The sequence below is a fragment of the Silurus meridionalis genome, chromosome 15, assembly GCF_014805685.1.
Source record: "Silurus meridionalis isolate SWU-2019-XX chromosome 15, ASM1480568v1, whole genome shotgun sequence".
Classification (NCBI taxonomy): domain Eukaryota; kingdom Metazoa; phylum Chordata; class Actinopteri; order Siluriformes; family Siluridae; genus Silurus; species Silurus meridionalis.
In genome coordinates, this window is record NC_060898.1 from 8,311,051 (window position 1) to 8,330,817 (window position 19,767).

At 38.9% G+C, this 19,767-nt stretch overlaps 1 protein-coding gene across 1 annotated transcript; it reads right to left on the reverse strand.

Annotated features, from left to right (window-relative positions):
* Positions 1 to 15,693: 15,693 nt before the first annotated feature.
* On the reverse strand, positions 15,694 to 18,270 carry ch25hl2 (cholesterol 25-hydroxylase like 2). Its single transcript, XM_046867264.1, has one exon. It carries the CDS (start codon positions 17,970 to 17,972, stop codon positions 17,073 to 17,075), a length of 900 nt encoding a protein of 299 aa, XP_046723220.1. The 5' UTR covers positions 17,973 to 18,270; the 3' UTR covers positions 15,694 to 17,072.
* Positions 18,271 to 19,767: the final 1,497 nt, after the last annotated feature.

Sequence of the window (19,767 nt, forward strand, 5' to 3'; positions counted from 1 at the left end):
TTTATACGCTATTATCCAAGCCCGAAGCGCATCTGATATCTGACTTTCTCTTGCAGTGTCTTTAATACCCCAGTTTTACTGAGATTTCTGCATTTTTGCTGTCCTTTTAAAATCTCTTATATCACTTACTCCACTGATCAGTGTCAAAGACAGAACACTTCCTGTATAGAAAAAAGTTATTCAACTGTCAAAGTGCACTAATTGATTCAATGTCTGGGTCAGTGTGGGAAAGCAGAACATTGTAATGTAACTGTGCCAAGCCACCAATGCAATATAGTGTCTATCAAACAAACGCCCAGACTAATTGTAACTAATTGTGTAAAACCCACACCAACCATGTACATAGCCAAGTAAATAGATAATATACATGAAAAACAATATTTTCACAATAGAAGCACACATCTCTCCAAAGGTATTGTTTTTTCTTTTAGCTATACACTGAAAACATTTGAGTTTGTAATTAAAAGAAAAACATGAAATAATAGATAGGAATTTTAGCTTTTGCACCCTTGCAACACATACTTCAACTGATCAAAATATTGTTACATATTGCAGCTTTATTGCAGCTACACAGCCTCAGCAGGACACCGCAAGTTGCAATGCACTGTATGCACTGACACCACAAAGAATACATATTTTTTAACAATTTGTGCTACAGTAAGTTTTTTTATAGCACTGGATCAGACGGACTAGCCTTCTCTTCACTGAGACTAGGGTGTCCATGACCCTGTCATTTACTGCTTGTTCTCCATTGGGCCACTATTGGCAGATACTGTACAAAACCACTGTTTACCAAAAACACCCAACAAGACCTGCTTTTTTGGCAATGCTCTGATCTAGTCACCTAGCCATAACATTCCACCACCATATTTTGCCATTGTCAATCAACTTTGAGAAATGATTGGCTGCCTAATATATCCCACCCATTAAAAGATGTTACTGAAAAGAGATAATCAAAGTTATTCCTTCACTTGACATTGTTAGAATGATCTAATTCATTATGTAATACCGCATTATCTGTGTAAAGCGTCTTGAGATGTGTGAGACAATGTTAACTGTTAAAAGCACTATTCAAACCAAAATAAATGTAATTAAATGTAAGGCAGATTGCTACATATCAGCCATAACATATATACATGCGCTTTGTGACCCGCACCCGCTGAAGAAATGTGCTCCAAACGCGACAGCAAGTGTTGTGAAAAGACAAAGAGAACATGGGAGAAGGGCAGGTGGGAAAATGAAATGCAGCTCCTCAAGACTGATGAGTATAACCGAGGACTATAAAAGGGGGCTTTGATTCCTGCAGAGCCGAGCATCTTTTTGACTTCACTAATGAAGATAATGTTTTTTTTCATTATGCAGCAGAAGCAACGATGATGACGACAACAATGACAACTCCCACCAGACCTAGCCCATCCTCCCTTGCAAGAGCTCAGCCAAGCTCTCTTGGCAGCTCGGCCCCAAAAACCCCCAAAGACAAAAGTGCTGGAATGTGCCCTGGCCACCCTGAAAATGAGAAAAAGAAAACGGGTCCCCTGCAGATCCCCAGACCCTCGTTCTGGGCACCTAGTAAGAAACAGCAGTCAGGAAGAACAAAAATCCTTCACCAACTCCCCTAGCTACATCACACCCCGAGATAAGCCCATGCCCACTTAACCAAAGCCACAGGTTAAATGAAAGGTCTGACAACACTGTTTTCAGCACAAACTGGGCTACAATAATACGTGAGCAGCACAAATGAACATGATTGGCTTTGAGAAAGCAACATTTATGTGTGCATAGTGAAAAATAAAATTACTGGAATAAGGTCATAAAACACACACAGAACATTTGTTCAGAAGACTTTTGAGAACTAGAGGTGGTAGACTAGAGTTTTTCGCTTCAAAATGATGTGAACATCATCCTGTCATCATTTACAGAAAACAATCAATTGATTAAAATTTTCTAAGAAACTTTATGTTTAGAAAGGCTGTATCCAAGGAGGAGTGACTCATAATGAATAATGCTGTGATCACAATTGAGAAGACAATGGCCTGCATAATGAGCTGCATAATGAAACTTTCACTCAGGTGTGACTGAGAGCGAATTCCTACAACAAAGGACAAATTAAATTTATATATTGCATGTTTGCAGTTTATTTAGGTTACATTCATGCAAAATAACTTGCAAAAGAAGTTGAGATTCACTTGCGAGTGCAGTTAAACAAATTATTAGGAACAAACAAATAAACAACACAAGTCGAGATGTCGTTGTTGCAATATCCAAAATATCCAAAACAGTAGCAACGTTTTCTTGGATGATAGATGGCCTTACATGCATGCCGAATAGTTTCCTTAAGGTCCTTACATGCATCCCATGATAGTGTCCATCCACATGTTCAGCCGTGCCCCTCTGCCTGTCACTGTCCTTGTCTGCATTTGGGTGACTCATGTGCGTATTCCATCAAATGGTGTGGTATCTCTTTGATATGATTGTGGAAGAGTATGAAATAATATATAAAATGATATATAAAATGAAGAAAGCCTGTTCTGCCACCAGTAGTCTCTGATGGGACCTTATCTTCACCATTGCCATGTAGAACAGAAGCCGAATGTAGTAGTACAGTTGACTGATGCTGATGTCTGTCCATTTATTTTTATGGCCCTTTGTACGTGCCCTGGCAACCCGAGTATTGGTGTTTTGACACAGAGTTAACACAGCAGTTTAAGAAAAAAACATTTTGAAGATACTCATGGGAGTGTGTGCATCACATGGCCTTAGCTGTGATCCAGGTTCCTGTGCAGACAGGAATCTCAAGGAGTCTCTGTTTCCATGACATAAGAGTGGGCTGTTTATTTGCTTTGGCTCTCTTTGCAACAGGTTCTTTAGCAGATGTTCTCACATCTGAAAAAAGTAAGCATGCTGTTTATACAAATAAATTATATTATTAACATTATTGTAAAGCAGTGGCAGGCTGTCAGGGCCAGCAAAGCCTTCTCTGCTGGCCTAAACACTATCAGAAGCACTGACTGACATTTACAACCTAAATTCTTATATTTGTTCCATGTAATTGTATTAATTTATTACCAACCGTTTATTCTCTTCATTTCGTTGCGTTTCATTTGACTGCACTGCTTCCAGTACATGTATGTGGATGATAGATTTTTTTTGTCCAATCAGATTTAAGCCTCTATGTGCTGCCATGTCAATCTAATCTGCCCAGGGCCTGCAAAGTCCGTTCTGCTAGACTTTTTTTTACCATAGTCTCCTAAATAAATAGCTCTGTTTCTTTAACCAATCAGATTTCATATTCGCCTCACAGGGCCAGCTAGCTGGCCCAGAATAGCGTCAGCATTTTTACGTCCTCTGATTGGTTTTTCAGAGGGAAACTGTTAAAGCCAAGTTCGACGGGCAAAACACATGTGTTGTGCACTGCACACATGAATACATCTGAGTTCAACTTTTAATTTTTAATTTATTTGGTTTTGGACATACTTAAAAATCCATTTTGAAGAAAAGCTAGAAAGCTTTTTATTAGTAAAGAATACGAGCAGTAACACTGGCTTACAGCCTCTGAGGAGCGGTGCAAATTGTGAGTTTGCATCTCTAGTGAGTAGATTGTATTTTATTATTTTTTAAGGTTTTGTCATGTTATTAGACAAATATTGATTCTGAACTGCTCCAGATGATGTACGTGGTACAGTTGTGGTGGTAGTGTAAAGGTTTGGAGTTGTCTTAACTGGGTTTCTTGCTTTAGTAAAATGGTATTTACCCTCCATATGTGAGATGCCTCTCTCTGTAATGCCACGCGTTGTTATATTGCATTTTTGAATAGTATTGATAGTTTCTATAATTGTGACGTGATAGTGGTGGTATTAAGAGGTGGATAAGGTTGGGTAAGTCCCCACTGAAGGCCCAGGTACCAAATGCACAGCCCGCCACTGATATAGCATCGTTTATATACGTGCTTTGTTCAACATTCAAAACTAAAGGTGGCCTGTAAGTATATATTCAACCAATTTTACTCAGAATAGCTCGGAATTTTAGTCTGATAATAGCCTGTTTGGAAATATCCAACTTTAATCTGCAGCTTTTTATATATAGCCAAGCAACATTTTAAACCATGAAGGTAAGAATAAAAGGCTTACTTGTCAGGAATTATATTCTCTGCTGGGTCCAAACTCTCTTCAAAATGCAAAAGATTGTCATCTGAGTCGTGTTCTTCCTCTGAGGAGATGGTAAACCTTTTCTCACTCAGAACCATCCAAAGTGTGTCTTCAACCATGTAGCGTCCCATTAGCCAAATGCGCAGAAAAAGTAGTTAAATTCTATGATGAAGCTTGACATTTTATGTCATTTTTCAAGAGCGGGTACATTACCTGGCTCACCTCAGTTCATTTCTATATAAACAGCGCTTTCACTGTGAGGCGGGATAACAGAGATAATGAGGATTACATAATCAGAAAATATTTTGATCTGAATTGGTTTATTTAAAAGTAGACTGTGGCAGTGGGCATAGTCGAGCCCTTTGTGAATAGAGAGCAAGGCCGGAGGAGACAAGCGGTAAGAATCACACACCTGTTAGGAATTTGTTTAATCTGTGTTATCTTATGCAGTGAGTTTGGGGAAGGATATAAGAGGACCAAGAGATGGGTGCAGAGGGAGAGAGAGGGAGATACAGTGAGATTTGTGGTATGTGTGTGAGAAAGTGCTAAAGTAAAAGAATAAAAGAAATAAAGCTGGTTCTGCCAAAACTGGTCGCCATCCCACTGTTTTTCCTTCCCCGGAAGCGATCACTCGTCCATGACCTCCCCTTCCCTCTTCTACTTCTCAGCTACCTGTGTCTGTGACTCCTGTCAGGCAGGTGGGTGACTCGGACCACACAGGTGTGGAAGGGAAGCCTGGGCCGCTCTGCTTGTGTTGCGGGGTGCCAGGGCATCTCCTGGATCAATGCCCCATAATGGAGTTAGGGGTTAGCTGGAACAAACTGCATACAGGTGAGTATCCAAGGGGGTACACACTGCGCTTTTGTGGATTCGGGCTGTGAGCAGACCACCATCCACCAAAGCCTGGTTTGGTGCAAGGCTTTGAATACTGCATGCCAGGTGAAGGTAAAATGTGTGCAAGGGGGAAGAACAAGAAAAAGAGAGGTAGAGGGTTCACCGGCCCCTGGGTATGCCGCCAGGTGTTCAGCTTAACCGCCTTATCCAACGATGCTGGACGCTAACAGTCGACCCACTCCTCTGTTTTTGCCATTAGCCGTCCGCCGAACTGCTGCAGTATAATGAGGTCGAGGATCTCATCTGCACTACGGTCCTCGTCCAGCAGCCACTTCCGGTAGGCATCGCAGGTGTCCTGAACGAACACGAACGGCCAACCGACCTCACAAAGTGTAAGGCAGCAGAAACACTGTCTGTGCTGCTGCAGGGTCTGGCCCACTCGCTGGAGAATTGCTCACTACAAGTCGCTATATTCCAGCTGCGTTCGGCTGGCCAGCGAGCTGGGCCTCTGTGGACAGGAGCAACAAAAGATGTAGCTTTCGCTCTGAATCCGGCCATTTCTCCTTTAAATAAATCAACATGCAGCATATCAATATTTCCCTGTCCTTCTTTTAACTTAAACACAGGCTCTACTCACCTGCAAAATGGTAATCGACAAAACGCACAACAGGAATGTGACTGTTGGGTTTTACAGAATTTTGCTTTTTTATTTCCTAGTGATTTTACTGTAAACTACTGGCAACAGGGCTGTCAGTAACCCCTAATTTTTTTACAGTTTACTTTCGTAAATTAAACGTACAGTATATTACTGTTACATACAAATACATTTCACAGTGGGGTTTTTTATTCATTTTTCACATGTAACCCCTTTAATCCCACAGCAACATTGCTGATGTGTGTATCTAATTACTGCTGTTGCAAAAACTTTTTGTGCTTTAAATGTTTTGAGAATCCTTTAATTGTCCAAAAACTCTTCTTGAGTTTTATTACTATTATAAATAATATGAAATGAATTAGAAATTACCCATAAAACCAAAGATTAAACACTAATTAAGATCTGTAAATAAGGTCATTAGATTACATCACCATCAAAAGTTAACCAAAACCACTTAATCACAATTTCTCTTGACTTTTTTGATCACAACAAATGTGCTTTACAAACAGTTACAGGAAAAAAATCTAATTTTAAAGATTCAAGGGTCATGAGCCCAACGAAAGCAACCACTGATCTCCAAAATGGTGAGGTCAAATATTATTCAATTGAAAATGTAAACTTAAAAATATATACAAATATATATATATATATATATATATATATATATATATATATATATATATATATATATATATATATATATATATATATATATATATATATATATATATATATATATATATATATATATATATATATATATATATATATATATAATAAATGAAGACAATCTGTAATAATTCAAGCTGGTAATGCTGTTTTTTGGGTTGTTTAACCATCCTCTGTTGAAATTCAGTAGATTTCATTTAAGGCTATGGCTGTATTACAGTTTTAGTTTTGTTTCTTACTCAAGTCAAGTCAAGAAGCTTTTATTGTCATTTCAACCATATATGGCAGACGCATTACACAGTGAAATGAAACGAAATGAAAGTTTTTCCTGAACCCTGGTGCTACATACAACAACAATCACAGAAAACAGAAAACACAGGGCTAAGGACTAGTAAGTGTCCTCGTCACATAAAGTGCACCGTGTGCAACCTGGTGCAAACAGTGCAAAGACAAAAAAGGACAGTGCAAGAGAAAACACAGGACAGTGCAAGACAACACAAGACAGTGTAAGACAAGTACACAAAACATAAAATACAAAATAGCTCCCCCAGTAAACCTGTTGTATATTGCACACTGTGGTGTGTAAGAGACATAAAAAAAACAGTAAAGAAAAATGTAAACAAAATGTTGTGCAAAGGAGCAATAGCAGCAATCCAGAAAAGATGTGCAAAAATGGCATGTAAACAGTTTATGGTAATGAGGTGATTTAATGTGAGTGGTAATGAAGACATGGATGTGTGAGTGAGTACGAGTGTCTGTTGAGTCCGGGTTGTACAGATCACGTGTGTGTGTGTGTGTGTGTGTGTGTGTGTGTGTGTGTGTGTGTGTGTGTGTGTGTGTGTGTGTGTGTGTGTGTGTGTGTGTGTGTCTGGTCACTGATTATGTGTACTCCTCCAAGTTGATGGAATCGCCGTTGGTTGCAGCCTTCCTAAACATGTCCCAGTCAGTGCACTCAAAACAGTCCTGAAGAGCAGAGGTGGCTCCAGCTGGCCAGATGAACAGTAGCGTGAGACAAGCACAGAGTTTTTGAACCATTCCGTGTTGATATAAACACACACGCCACCACTATTTCATCAATTTCTGTCTGCATGAAACGAGGTTAGCCTGTCTAGCTGGATGCCGGCTTCCAGGACTCTGAGCCACGTCTCCATGAAAAACAAAGACGCAGCAGTCTCTGAACTCTAGCCATGTGGTCCGCTAGAGTCGCATGTTATTTGCTTGGTAATAGGCAATGACCCTACCATGTTCCAGAAGCTTGTCGCCTGGCTATTATAAAAGAAGTGGACAAGATGGGATGATTGAGGAGACAACCAGCCCCTTTTCCAGACCCATTGTGGTGGCACCAAAGCCGGACAGGAGCCGAAGACTCTGCAATGATTCTCAAGGAGCTTTGGAATTCAACAGCTACCCACTACCTGGAGGCCAGAATAAAGACGGCATTCAGCACTGCCAGCGGACACTAGCAGGAAAGTTTGCCATTCAGAACAACACGTAGCACCAGGGACATTCCAGATGCTTATGGACCACCATCATGTGCACTCACTTGACACAACACCCCCACCTGTTTATCATGGGAAACCAAGCAAACAATTGATGTCACCAGTGATGATGGGAAACGCACCTTAGCAAGGCACGTACGGCTTCATTTGTAGGCCAACTTCTTCTTTTGACTTCTCACATTAGGGTTTGCCACAGTGGATTATCCGTCTCCATACCCCCCTGTCTTCTACATTTGCCTCTTTCAAACCAACTGCCTGCATGTCTTCCCTCACTACATCCATAAACCTTTTCCTCCTTTCTGGCGGCTCCATCCTCAGCATTCTTCTACAGATATACCCCAAGTCTCTCCTCTGCACATGTCCAAACCATCTTAATCACGCCTCCCTTAGCTTGTATCCAAAACATTTACATTTACATTTGTTGCATTAAGCAGACGCCCTTGTTCAGAGCGATGTACAAAAGGGATCTACACTGGTACACTAGATTACAAACTTAAGATAAATCGGACAACAACTCTTGATTTTTACAAAGCAAACTTGGAGTGCTAATTTAAGTGTTTCAGGAAGAGATAGGTAAAACATCCTGCATGCGCTGTCCCTATAATAAACTCGCTTCTAATCCTGTCACTCCCAATAAAAATCTGAACATCTTCAGCTCTGCCACCTCCAGCTCCACCTCCACCTCCTGTCTTTTAGTCAATGCCACTGTCTCTAAACCATAAAACACAGCAGGTCTCACCAAAGTCCTATAAACTTTCATTTTTACTCTTGCAGATACCCTTCTATCACAAAAGTCACACTGTCCTTATACATGTCCTGCACCACCCTCACATACTTTTCTGACACACGTGACATCCTCATACAATACCACAACTTCACTCTTAGCACCCTATCGTATGCTTTCGCTAAATCCACAAACAGACATGCAACTTCATCTGACCTTTTCTATACGTCTCAATCAACATTATCAAAGCAAATATTGCATCAGCAGTGCTCTCCCTCGGCATGAGCATACTGTTGCTCACAGATGGTCACCTCTTCTCTCAGCCTGGCTTCCACTACTCTTTCCCATAATTTCATGGTGTGACTGAGAACATAAATCCACATAATTCTTACTGCACATCTCCCTTATTCTTAAAAAAAAAACGGTACCAGCACACTCCTTCTCCATTCCTCAGGCATCCTCTCACCTTCCAGAAGCTTGTTAAAAAATCTGATTAAAAACTCCACTGCCATCTCGTCTAAACATCTCCATGCTTCTACTGGTATGTCATTTGGTCCTACCGACTTTCCACTTTTTATCCTCCTAATCGCTGCTCTCACTTCTCACTAATCCTATCCGCTTCCTGCTTCTCCATCTCCACATCATCCAACCTTCTCTCTCTCTCTCATTTTCCCTATTCATCAGCTGCTCAAAATACTCCCTCCACCTTCTCAACACACTCTCCTTGTTAGTCAACACATTTCCATCTTCATCCTTTATTGCTCTAACTTGTCATACAGCTCCTCATATGCCTTTTCCTTGGCTTTTGCTACCTTTCTAGCTGTCTCCCTTATCACTTCTGCAGTATTTGCCCAATCATCCAGCACCTCTTCACCACCACCGAGCCCCTGTCTGACCTTTTTCCTGAACCTTACACTACAGTCTTCCTCCTTCAGTTTCCACCAATCCAGCCAAAAATGGGGATGACCGAGGCACAGTTCCTGGGCTACTCTATTGGCATTGGTCTGTAAAAGGTCAGAGACTACCCACTACTTGCCTCCAAATGACAGGTGTGTGACTTTTTGGGCTGGCAGGTTACTATAGAAGATTTGTGTCCCCTCTCAGATGTCAATAGAAAAACAGACAGAATATGCTGGACTTACACAGTGGTGCAGGTATTCCAGTCTTTGAAACAAATGCCCAGCAGCGACCCAGTGTTGAGGAATCCAGACTTCGACCTACACTTCACAATCCACAAAGACATCTCAGAAACATGGATGGGTCTTAAATGTAAAAGAACACCCAGTGCTATAAGTACGCCGGCTGATCGGAAGTATGCCACGGTGGAATAGGAAGCAAGAGCAATAAAGTGGGCTATAGTGGAACTACGGTACAATCTGGCTGGTAGACACTGCATGCCTATAACAGACCAAGCCCCACTAGAGTAAATGGCCAAATCCAAAGACACAAATGCACGAATATCCCAGTTTCCTTCTCTGCAGGACGTGTTGTTAACGGTGCAGCACAGAGCAGGAGCCAACCACAGCTATTTGGACGGCTTCTCACAAAGATATGCTCTCTGTTCCAAAATTCCAACAAAAATTAGTTTGGAGCTGGGGTACTGTGACGACAGGACCCCAGCCCACAGTGTGAAATATGTTGTGAAAAGCTGTGGAGCACATGGGAAAACGGCAGAGCAGAGAAATGAGACTGGTGGCTGATGAGCTGTACAGCAGCTCCTCACCAGCCTTGGGGAAACTGAGGAGTATAAGATGGGGCTGTGGTGCCTGCAGAGCTGAGCATACTTTTGACTCTAATGAAATGTGTTTCTCTCTTCTCTCCATTAGTCAGCAGCAGTTGCAGCAGCAGCGGCCACAGCAGAAGCAGCTACAGCGAGGATAACACCTCCCACCGAGCCATACCTCTCTGCTGCCTTTGCAAGAGCTGACCCTCCAGGACAGAAAACACCTTGTGTCAACCCTGTGGCCCACCACCTCCATAGATCGACTACCCGGGTCACACTTGCAGCACATCCACTTACCTCCAACTGCTCACACTCATGCACCTACATGAACACACTTACACTCACTCACTCACATGCACCCTCCTCCTGACCCCCACTTATCCTAAGCACTAAACTGAATAAGCACCTGGGTGACCACAAATCTGTTTCAGATTTTTCTGTATTCAGCTTTGGGTTGGGTTAAACACAGACACAGCATATAAAGTTAACGTAGAAAGTACTAGTCTCCAGGGAAAATGTGTGTTAATTACAGTCACTGCATTAACATCTTTGTGATGTTATAAGATTAATTATAAGAAATGATTAGTGAGCCCATTTTTAAAAAAGAAAGGCCATGCATTGTCTCAATATGTTCTCAGAGATGCTTTTCTTTTTGTTCACATACCACTGCACGACCATCCAAAGTTACACCTTACCCTCAAAATGTTAGAGACTGTTCAAGTAGTCAGTATGCAGTGAATAATAAATAATGAGCAATACACAAGACTTTTTTATTCAACATGCAAGACCTTTCTTTTTCTCAGTGACCTACTTTGCTGTTTTCTTTTTGAACTCATAAAAAAAGCAGGTCAATTGGCATGTGCTGCCAAGAGTATGTGAATACCGTTACTAAGCAACCACATCACACTGATGATAGCAAAGACTTTAAGTGATGGTGGTAACCAGGCTTCTCAGATCATTCATTCCGCTCACTCTTACACAATATCTTAATACAGGTCCTGATTTCAGATGTTAATCATGTTCTCTGACAGCTGAGCAGATTTAGCAAGCCTTGATAGGTCACACACAATATATTTGTGTTAAGATTTTAAAAAGTCATAGTGTATACAAATGTGACTCCAGAAGTCACATTTGAATAGACTGTGCTCTCTTTTATAAATAAATTCCATAAAATTGTAAAGATATGTTAGAAAGTTATTTTGATAGAATTCCCTAACCCTAACCCTAACCCTAACCCTATATCTATTTTTTTTTTACATCTTTTCTTTTACATTTAAACACACACACACACACACACACACACACACACACACACACACACACACATATATATATATATATATATATATATATATATATATATATAAGACCAACAGTCTTACAGACAGGACTACATGAAATGCACATGTGCAGACAAAGGTTTTATGTCACTTGATAGTGAAAAAAGCTGCATTTCATTGCATCTCATATTATGCTTGCTGTGCACTAGATATAGGGATAGACTCCTGATATGTATAACTATTTTGTAATTATAAGCAGTTTTGGTTAAAAAAACATTATTGAGACATTTATGCATACTGCTAAATATGAGAAGGCTTGACAGGCTGTGGAAAAATGTTTTGTTCTTTGTGCACATGATTTAATGTGGTAATGACAAACTAACCTGTGGTCTTTGTACCCTAATACACACATGCAATAATTTGCTTATAAGGCATAACTCACATATACACTGATATATGTGAGTAGGTTAGAATAGAAAGTATTTTACTAAACCTCAAAGACAAATTGTGTTAGTCACTGCATATTTGTGATGTTATAAGATTTGTTATAAAAGAAATTTGTTAGCTCATTATTAAAAAAGAAAATAAATACAAATCAAGAATTATTAGACCATATTCTTGAGAGGCCGTGGAAAGATTTTTGTTTTTCTACTTAGTGCACAATATTCACTTTAATGCTAATGAGAAAATGTATTTGTGTTTTTGTATCCTAATAAAATACAATTATGATTTGTGTTCAATTTAAAACAGTTTAATGCATTGGTGCCCCTAAAAAACCTGAGCAGGAGCTGGTGGTTTTTAATATTGTGAATTAATGCACAGCAAGAATACATTTATGCATACTTTCTTTGGGTCTTTGGAACTCTGTTCATTCTTTAATCCTAGAAAGGTGAGAACAGTTAGTTCTAGAGCTTAATTAACTCTTTGGCACAAACACAGCTTTACAAAAACTATTATACTTTACAAATGTCAGGAATACTAGCCAGCTTCTCCAAATATTTGATCCGTCAAGCTACTTAAGAGACTTGGCCTTAAGTAGCCTCTATATTTTTACTCTAATGGTGCTCTGGTAACCTTGACTAATACATTTTAAGGATTTTGTCCTGAACTAGTTCCTTGGTTCATGCTCATACAGTTTGTTTAGGTGTCTTCTCTAATAAACTCTGGGCTATGCTATGCTTAGCATTAAATTTTCCTGTCACTGAAACTAAAGGGACGAGCCCAGACAAGTTCAAGCATGATAATGCCTATTGCAGAAAGTGAGGTCCATGAAGACATAATGTACAAAGAACTGGAATGACCTGCAAGAGCTCTGATCTCAACCCCACTGAACATCTCTGAGATGAATTTGAATGCCAAACATCAGTGCCTGACCTCACTAATGCGCTTGTGGCATATAGTCAAATGTTAAAACTTGACATTCTTTCCAAAATATTAGAGTGTAGATGAGCTTTTTTTTCCTTTAAGCCCCTCACGTCACGTTCCCATAACAACAATATGCAATTAAAAGGGTGATGTGCATAACATTATCTCCATTGCTTTTTTATGTGGCTATTATGTGATCGTTTACAAAACGTTCAGCCTGTTTCCATCTTTTTCTGATGTGTAGGCTGATTCCTGCCCACCCTTGCAGTAATGAATGATAAGTGATAAGCAAAACTAAGCAAAAAATAACCTTTTAGAATCCATGAATTAATTTAACTTGTTAAATGGGGCATCATGAAGGGTCGAAGTTGATGCCACAACCTTTTACTGTATACTCCTGGGCTAAAGGAATTCAAACAAAATATTTATATTGAAATTTTTTCTGTTAAATAATAAGATTTAAATAAATAAAATAAATAAATTGTTTTAGGTCAATTTATTTGTTCTAATTTTGCAATTATACTAAAGAGACAAGTTTATTTAAGCTTTTATTTACATTTATTTATATCAGATTCCAGTTGTTATATAAAACTTATATACTGCTTGTCAGCATTTGGCAGCTTTTATTTTCAATTGCTTGAATGAAATTCTTAATAAAGGCTTCAGACTTTTAAAGAATTTTATTCTAATTTCCCCTGACAGTACTGGTGTAACTTTGTCTTTTGCTCAAACTTGTTTGTTTCAGTCCACATATTTCCTGGGGGATTTAGCTTAGGCCTTTGTGATAGCCATCTTAATATTTTCAGCTTTCTCACTGATGTCTTGAGATGTCGTTTTTTTCTAGATAATGCCCCTTTTCTCGCAGTGTGATCTTGTTTCTATGTGCACTGGTTTCTTTAACAGAAAAATGCGTCCAAAATATTAACACCCTAATGCTTTATTTTGATAGTGTTCTTAGGATTAAAAGCCTTACCATCTTCCTTCCATACTTGGCACCGAATATTATAGCACAACAGTTCAGTTTGTGTTTCATCTGACCAGAGAACATTTCCTAAAATAAGCTTTATGGATATATATATATATATATATATATATATATATATATTACATCATTACATCATTACATAGTTTTAGAATCTTTAACACTTCAATAAATCAATCAATTAATAAATCAATCAGTGTGTAAACCTTTTGAATTTAACGATGTTAGTGTTTTAAAATAACATTTTTAAATACGTGAACAAAGTACAATTTGACTCGCCAAAAATAATTCATTTTAAAATGGGTGTTTTTTAATTCAGTTTTTGTGAATGTAAAATTTTGGTCTTATTTACTTATTTTCCACTAGTGCAAGAGAATGACTGTTGTGCTAATATTGCGGTGACAGTAATCCTAAATTTGTTTATTTAACCATGGTTTTTGACCCTTTGTTATCATTTATGACTTTCTAATGACAATTTATAAGTGGATTAGTTCTGATTTTGTAGGTATAATGATTTACCCATTAATAACCTTTCCTTCAATTAGACTTTTACATGGTCTACATATACACCTAGTACAACATTGTCCAACCATGTTGATCTATATGATCAAAATTGAGTAGATTCTTACAGAGAAAATCCTGTAACACCTACTTTTATGCTTTTAGTGGTTAACCATTATTGCAGTCAGAATTTTTTTCAATCCTTTAGCTTACTCATTTCTTGTTTGTCCTCTTCCTCCTGATCTTTGCAAGCCTCATTCTAAACTCAGCACGTCTCATCCTGACCTGAAGGATGCCTCTGTTGGCATAGTGGGGAGTTCAGCTGCTGCCTGATAGAAAAATTGGCCAAGCACTTTCCTGTTTTGGGCTCCAAATAATGGCCCTCTTTTTGGCCGCACCAATAACCACTCTGTTTTATAGCACCCCACCACCATCCTAATACTTTGTGGTTTTCCGTGTTCTAACACACCTGATCTAAAGAAACAGATCATTTGCAAGTCTTTCTTGAATCAGTGTGATGAGTCTCACACTCTCACATACACAAATGTGTATGCCAGCAGAACTATGTAATATATACAGCTCAAAAAATGCAAATACAATTCTGAGCGTGCATGTGTCTGTGTCTGTGTGTGTGTGTGTGTGTGTGTGTGTGTGTGTGTGTGTGTGCATGCAGAAGATGCAAAACTATTCTCAGTGAGCTTGTAGGAGGCTGAAAGAGATGATTAATTGAAACTGGCAACTGTGCGTGAAACTGCTACAAAGAGGCAGTGTGAAATGATCAGTGTAGAGTACATGCCACTTTCTGACAATCACTAAAATCTCCTCATCATTATTTATCGTTTTGATGTAAACTGCAAAAAGCCAGTACATAACTATAATATACTGGCCATATTAAACTGAAATGCAAACTTTTGTGGTTACCTTACACTATCTTTTTTTTCTTCAAAATCTTTTATTTTATTTTTTTTATCAACCGCCAAATGCCCCTTAATAGGATATGGCTCTCAACAAAATACAGAAACATGTCTGCACACACACACACACACACACACACACACACACACACACACACACACACACACACACATACGCACACACACACTGTACTGTTTTACATATATACCAGTATGTTATATATGTATGTTATATATGTTTACATATATACAGTGTGTGAATAATGTGCTGTATTTCATGAATTTGTTTATACACACTGGTTATACTATTGTGAATTATACAATATTAGATAATTTCTCTTCAGCTGATTTAGCAGGGTTTCCTAAATAATAAAATAATTATGTCAAAGATACAATCTGACAGAAATTAGGAACAATGTTTTATTGGACGGTATTTACTGAAAAATATACCTTAAACTCCATAACCACCTCAAGTAGAAATACTAAACGTTTATAACTTTTGTGCTATTACGGTAGATACAGTAGCACTCCGCAAATGCACAAAAGGCCAAAGTTCACCTAAAATAGCCTCCAGTATGATTGCGTAGTCACTAACAGTAAAAAGGTTATAGAAAAATATATGCTTCACAAGATTAAACACCTGATACACTCAATCAACTGAACAGCAAGCAGTCAAAATAAAGGTTAAATTAATTAAGGAATACAACAAAAGAGATGAGCTGTTAATGAATCGATGTTAAAAAAAACACATCCCAAAGCTTTTGCTCTTATACCACAGCAGTTTTCCAACAATTACAAACTTGCATTTATTAATGAAGGGTGTATTCCACTCCTTATCATTTTTTTGTTAAGTTGTAGAACATCTGTAAAACAAGATTTGGGACATGTAGTTCACAGATACATGCTACAACAGCTATAAACCTTTCCTCATCATCAATTAGTGTAATATGTTTTCTTCTCTCTTAGGAAGTTAAGACAAAATGAGATGTTACAGAGAAACCTGTACGACTTGCATGTTGCAAAAAAGTTAGAGCAATAAGTTTTTGTTGCTGTTGTCTTTTGCCCAACACCAGACTTCATCAAACCCTGAAGCTGTGCTGATATAGAAAATTAATAGACACTTTCTGAGCTATGACATTTCTGAATTTAATAATACTGTGGTATAAAAGAAGATAACAACATAATAACAAATGTAAATTAGAAAACCTAATTCACTTTTTTAATAGCTGAGTAAGCAAAACAGATAAATAGATAAAGATGCTTATGAAAGTCTTAAGGTCATTAAGCGTCTAATAGTAATGAGTTAAAGGCAATTTGCACTATAATTAACATCAGTATATAATATGCAATATGGCTATGAATGTTCATAAATGTTTTCATTGGATTTACATACAAATTAAGTTATACAAAAATGTTTTGTAACTTTAGGAGATAACATGAACGAAAGTAATGAAACGGTATTGCTTTAAGATTAACACACAAGCCCAGTTACCGTAACTTGATATTCAAAATACCCTGCATGGCTAAAGGATGTGAGAGTCATAGAGGGAGCTGCTGTACAAAGATGCCAAAGAGATGGAGCAGGAGACATGGCTGTGAAACAAAGAGGAATCTTTCTGTCTTTTTTACTTGAATCATTCATTGTTCAAATAAAATTTTACTTACAACTAACAAACATTCAAAATGACCCACATGGCTAAGGATGAGGAGCACAATGAAAGGAAAATATTTGGAAGGAGGAAGAGTTTGAAAACAGAAGGAGTATCCAGTGAATAAGTCTCTCATTCCTCTTTGTCTGATCCATTTTCTTTCGAGCTATTGTAATCATTGTTGTTACAATATTTGCCAGGTGCACTGGTAGTGCCTGCCAACCAATCCCAGTGTGTGAAGAAGGGAGCAAAATTGGTACCAGGCTGCAGGTGATGCACATCATGGCGTGGTGCACCACCCCACAGGCCAAAAGGCACAAGACGATGCATGGCCCAGGGGAAGTCATAGCCACAGTGGTCCTCAGCTGAAACCCACACGTTAAAGACCATAAATGCCCAGGCAGTAAGACAGTGGCAGTGCAGAAGCAATGGGTCCACAGTAGTCCACAGGCCCACACTGATAAGCTCCCATGCTGACAAGTATTGTGTGACCAGGCTGAATGTCTGCCGGTATTGATGATGCACTGCATGGAAGGTGGCATAGAGCCAAGCAATGCGGTGGTGCAACAGATGCCAAACAAAGTACTGGAAATCAAAAAGCACTGTGCAACCTGCAATGCCAAGCAGGAAGGAAGTGAGTGAGGGCGCATGGCGTGGAAGTGGCACCGGTGGGCGCCACAGCCATTGTGCAACAGCTGCCGGAAAGATATAAAGCAGGTGGTTGTAGGCGGTGAGAGCTAATGTGGTGCACACATTAGACCACGTAACTGTGCGCTCCGGATGCAGCTGGTAGCGGCGAATACTTGGCCACGTTGGCGCTAGAAGGTCCAGAGTGGTGTAGAGAAGGACAAGGACCAGGTAGGTGGAGACAGAGAGAAGCACAGGAAAAAGTGGAGAGCGGAGAGTGCTGGCATGGCTCTGACGCAGGTAGTCCCAGAAAGGCTGGAGTAGAGCTTGTTCAGGAAGCGTCCATGTTGCATTTGCGCCATCCCACGCACCCCAAAGAGACCTGCTGAGCCTCTCCACACTCATTCTGTGCTCGTCGAGAGAGATGGAGACGAACCCACAGCTTGGATTGTGTCCGTGCCAGCTATAGTCAAGGTGATGCTGCTCTTTGCAGAAGACAGAAAGAAGTTAGAATCACAGTTCAGGCTTTAAAGGTTCTAATGATTTATAGAATTTTGGAATGGCAGTTAGTCTGCAGCCGGAGGAGCCAAATGAGGCAGGACTGAAAAGCTCTGTGCATCTAAGAACCACCTCCTACATCCGCACTCTCTCTCCCCCTCTCAGTCTTGCTCGCCCTCTAGATCTATCTCTCTGACTCTCTCCATCTCACTTTCTCTGGTTTTCTTTCTCCTATGTGTTGGAGGGAGTGAGAGAAAGAGAGAGAGGAAATGTTTAAAGGAATGTATCATTAGTGTCAGAATGATCTAGAATACTTATTTCTCTGATTCACTTCTTACCTCTATAAAAATACTTTTTTTGTGTGAGAAAAGAGTCTGCTTCTTTTTTTACTCTTTCAGTCAGCAGAGAGAATGTATATGGAAAATAAAATTGAACATGGTCTACAAGTTGAAAATGGTCTACTCAGTCATAAAAATGTGGAAAAAAATGTGTTTTCAATATGTGGGCTAGAATAATAACCCTTAAGAGTACAGCGATTATAGTGATTGCCGGAATCAGACATACAGCTTGATTTCCAACACTGATGTTGGCAAATATATAAGCAATACCTTATTAGAGTCTTTAATCTTCCCCCCCCCAAAAAAATTCCAGGTTAATAGCCATAATCATTCATTAAACTGCTGTTAATGTAGAATCAAAACAATTACCCTTAATCTTAAATCCAGAATGCAGATTTTAGCACACAATAATTGACAACACAACAAAGGATAAATAAACAGTCTGCTCATTGTCTAATGTGGAGCAGCTACAGATGCCAACATGAACTAGAATAGATCATTGATTTTAGATGCAATGCAATGTATTTTCCATATAATCTGCAGTTTTAAAAAAAGAATGTAAAGTCTCACTAAATGTAAAGTTGATCAATATTCAGTGTTTTAACATTTATATAAAATAACACATTATATAAGACCCTTTAGATAAATATACATAGTTAGTAGGCTCTAGTAGACTGTGGACTGCATCAGTTTTTCTTTCACTGTCGTTCTTTCACACATGCAGATGTAATTAATCATATCTTGGCTGTCAGTGATCAGACGCACTGCTGATTTCTCCCAGTATTTTTTTCTACAGCAGGAAGCAACAGTAACAGCATGGCATGTTTTTTCTTTTCATTTTTGGAGAAAGAGAAAAACGAAGGGGAGAGGGGGGGTCACAGAATAGCAATGCTGGTGTCTATAGAATTCCTTTCTTAATAAACTCATCAGACTGCTATGGATATTAATACACATTACCAAAAGCATTTTACATTCAGCCTTATTTAGCAGTATATATATATATATATATATATATATATATATATATATATATATATATATATATATATATATATATACAAGGTGCTGGCTATCTGTTGGTTCCTCAAATAATGAAGACTACAGCAGGGGCAGATCTTTCTCTTATAAAGCCCCACAGTTATGGAACAGCCTTCCAACCAGTGTTGGGACTCAGACACAGTCTCAGTGTTCAAGTCGAGGTTGAAAACTTATTTATTTAGTCAAGCCTTTTACCAGTAGATTTTTCTTAGGTAAAGGCTCAGATCTGGAGGGAGCATGGATATAGAGTGTTTGGTGAACTGGTATATTTGTATGCTGTCGTCCCTCACATTCACACGTTCACTCGGGTTTGTTGACGGTGGTGT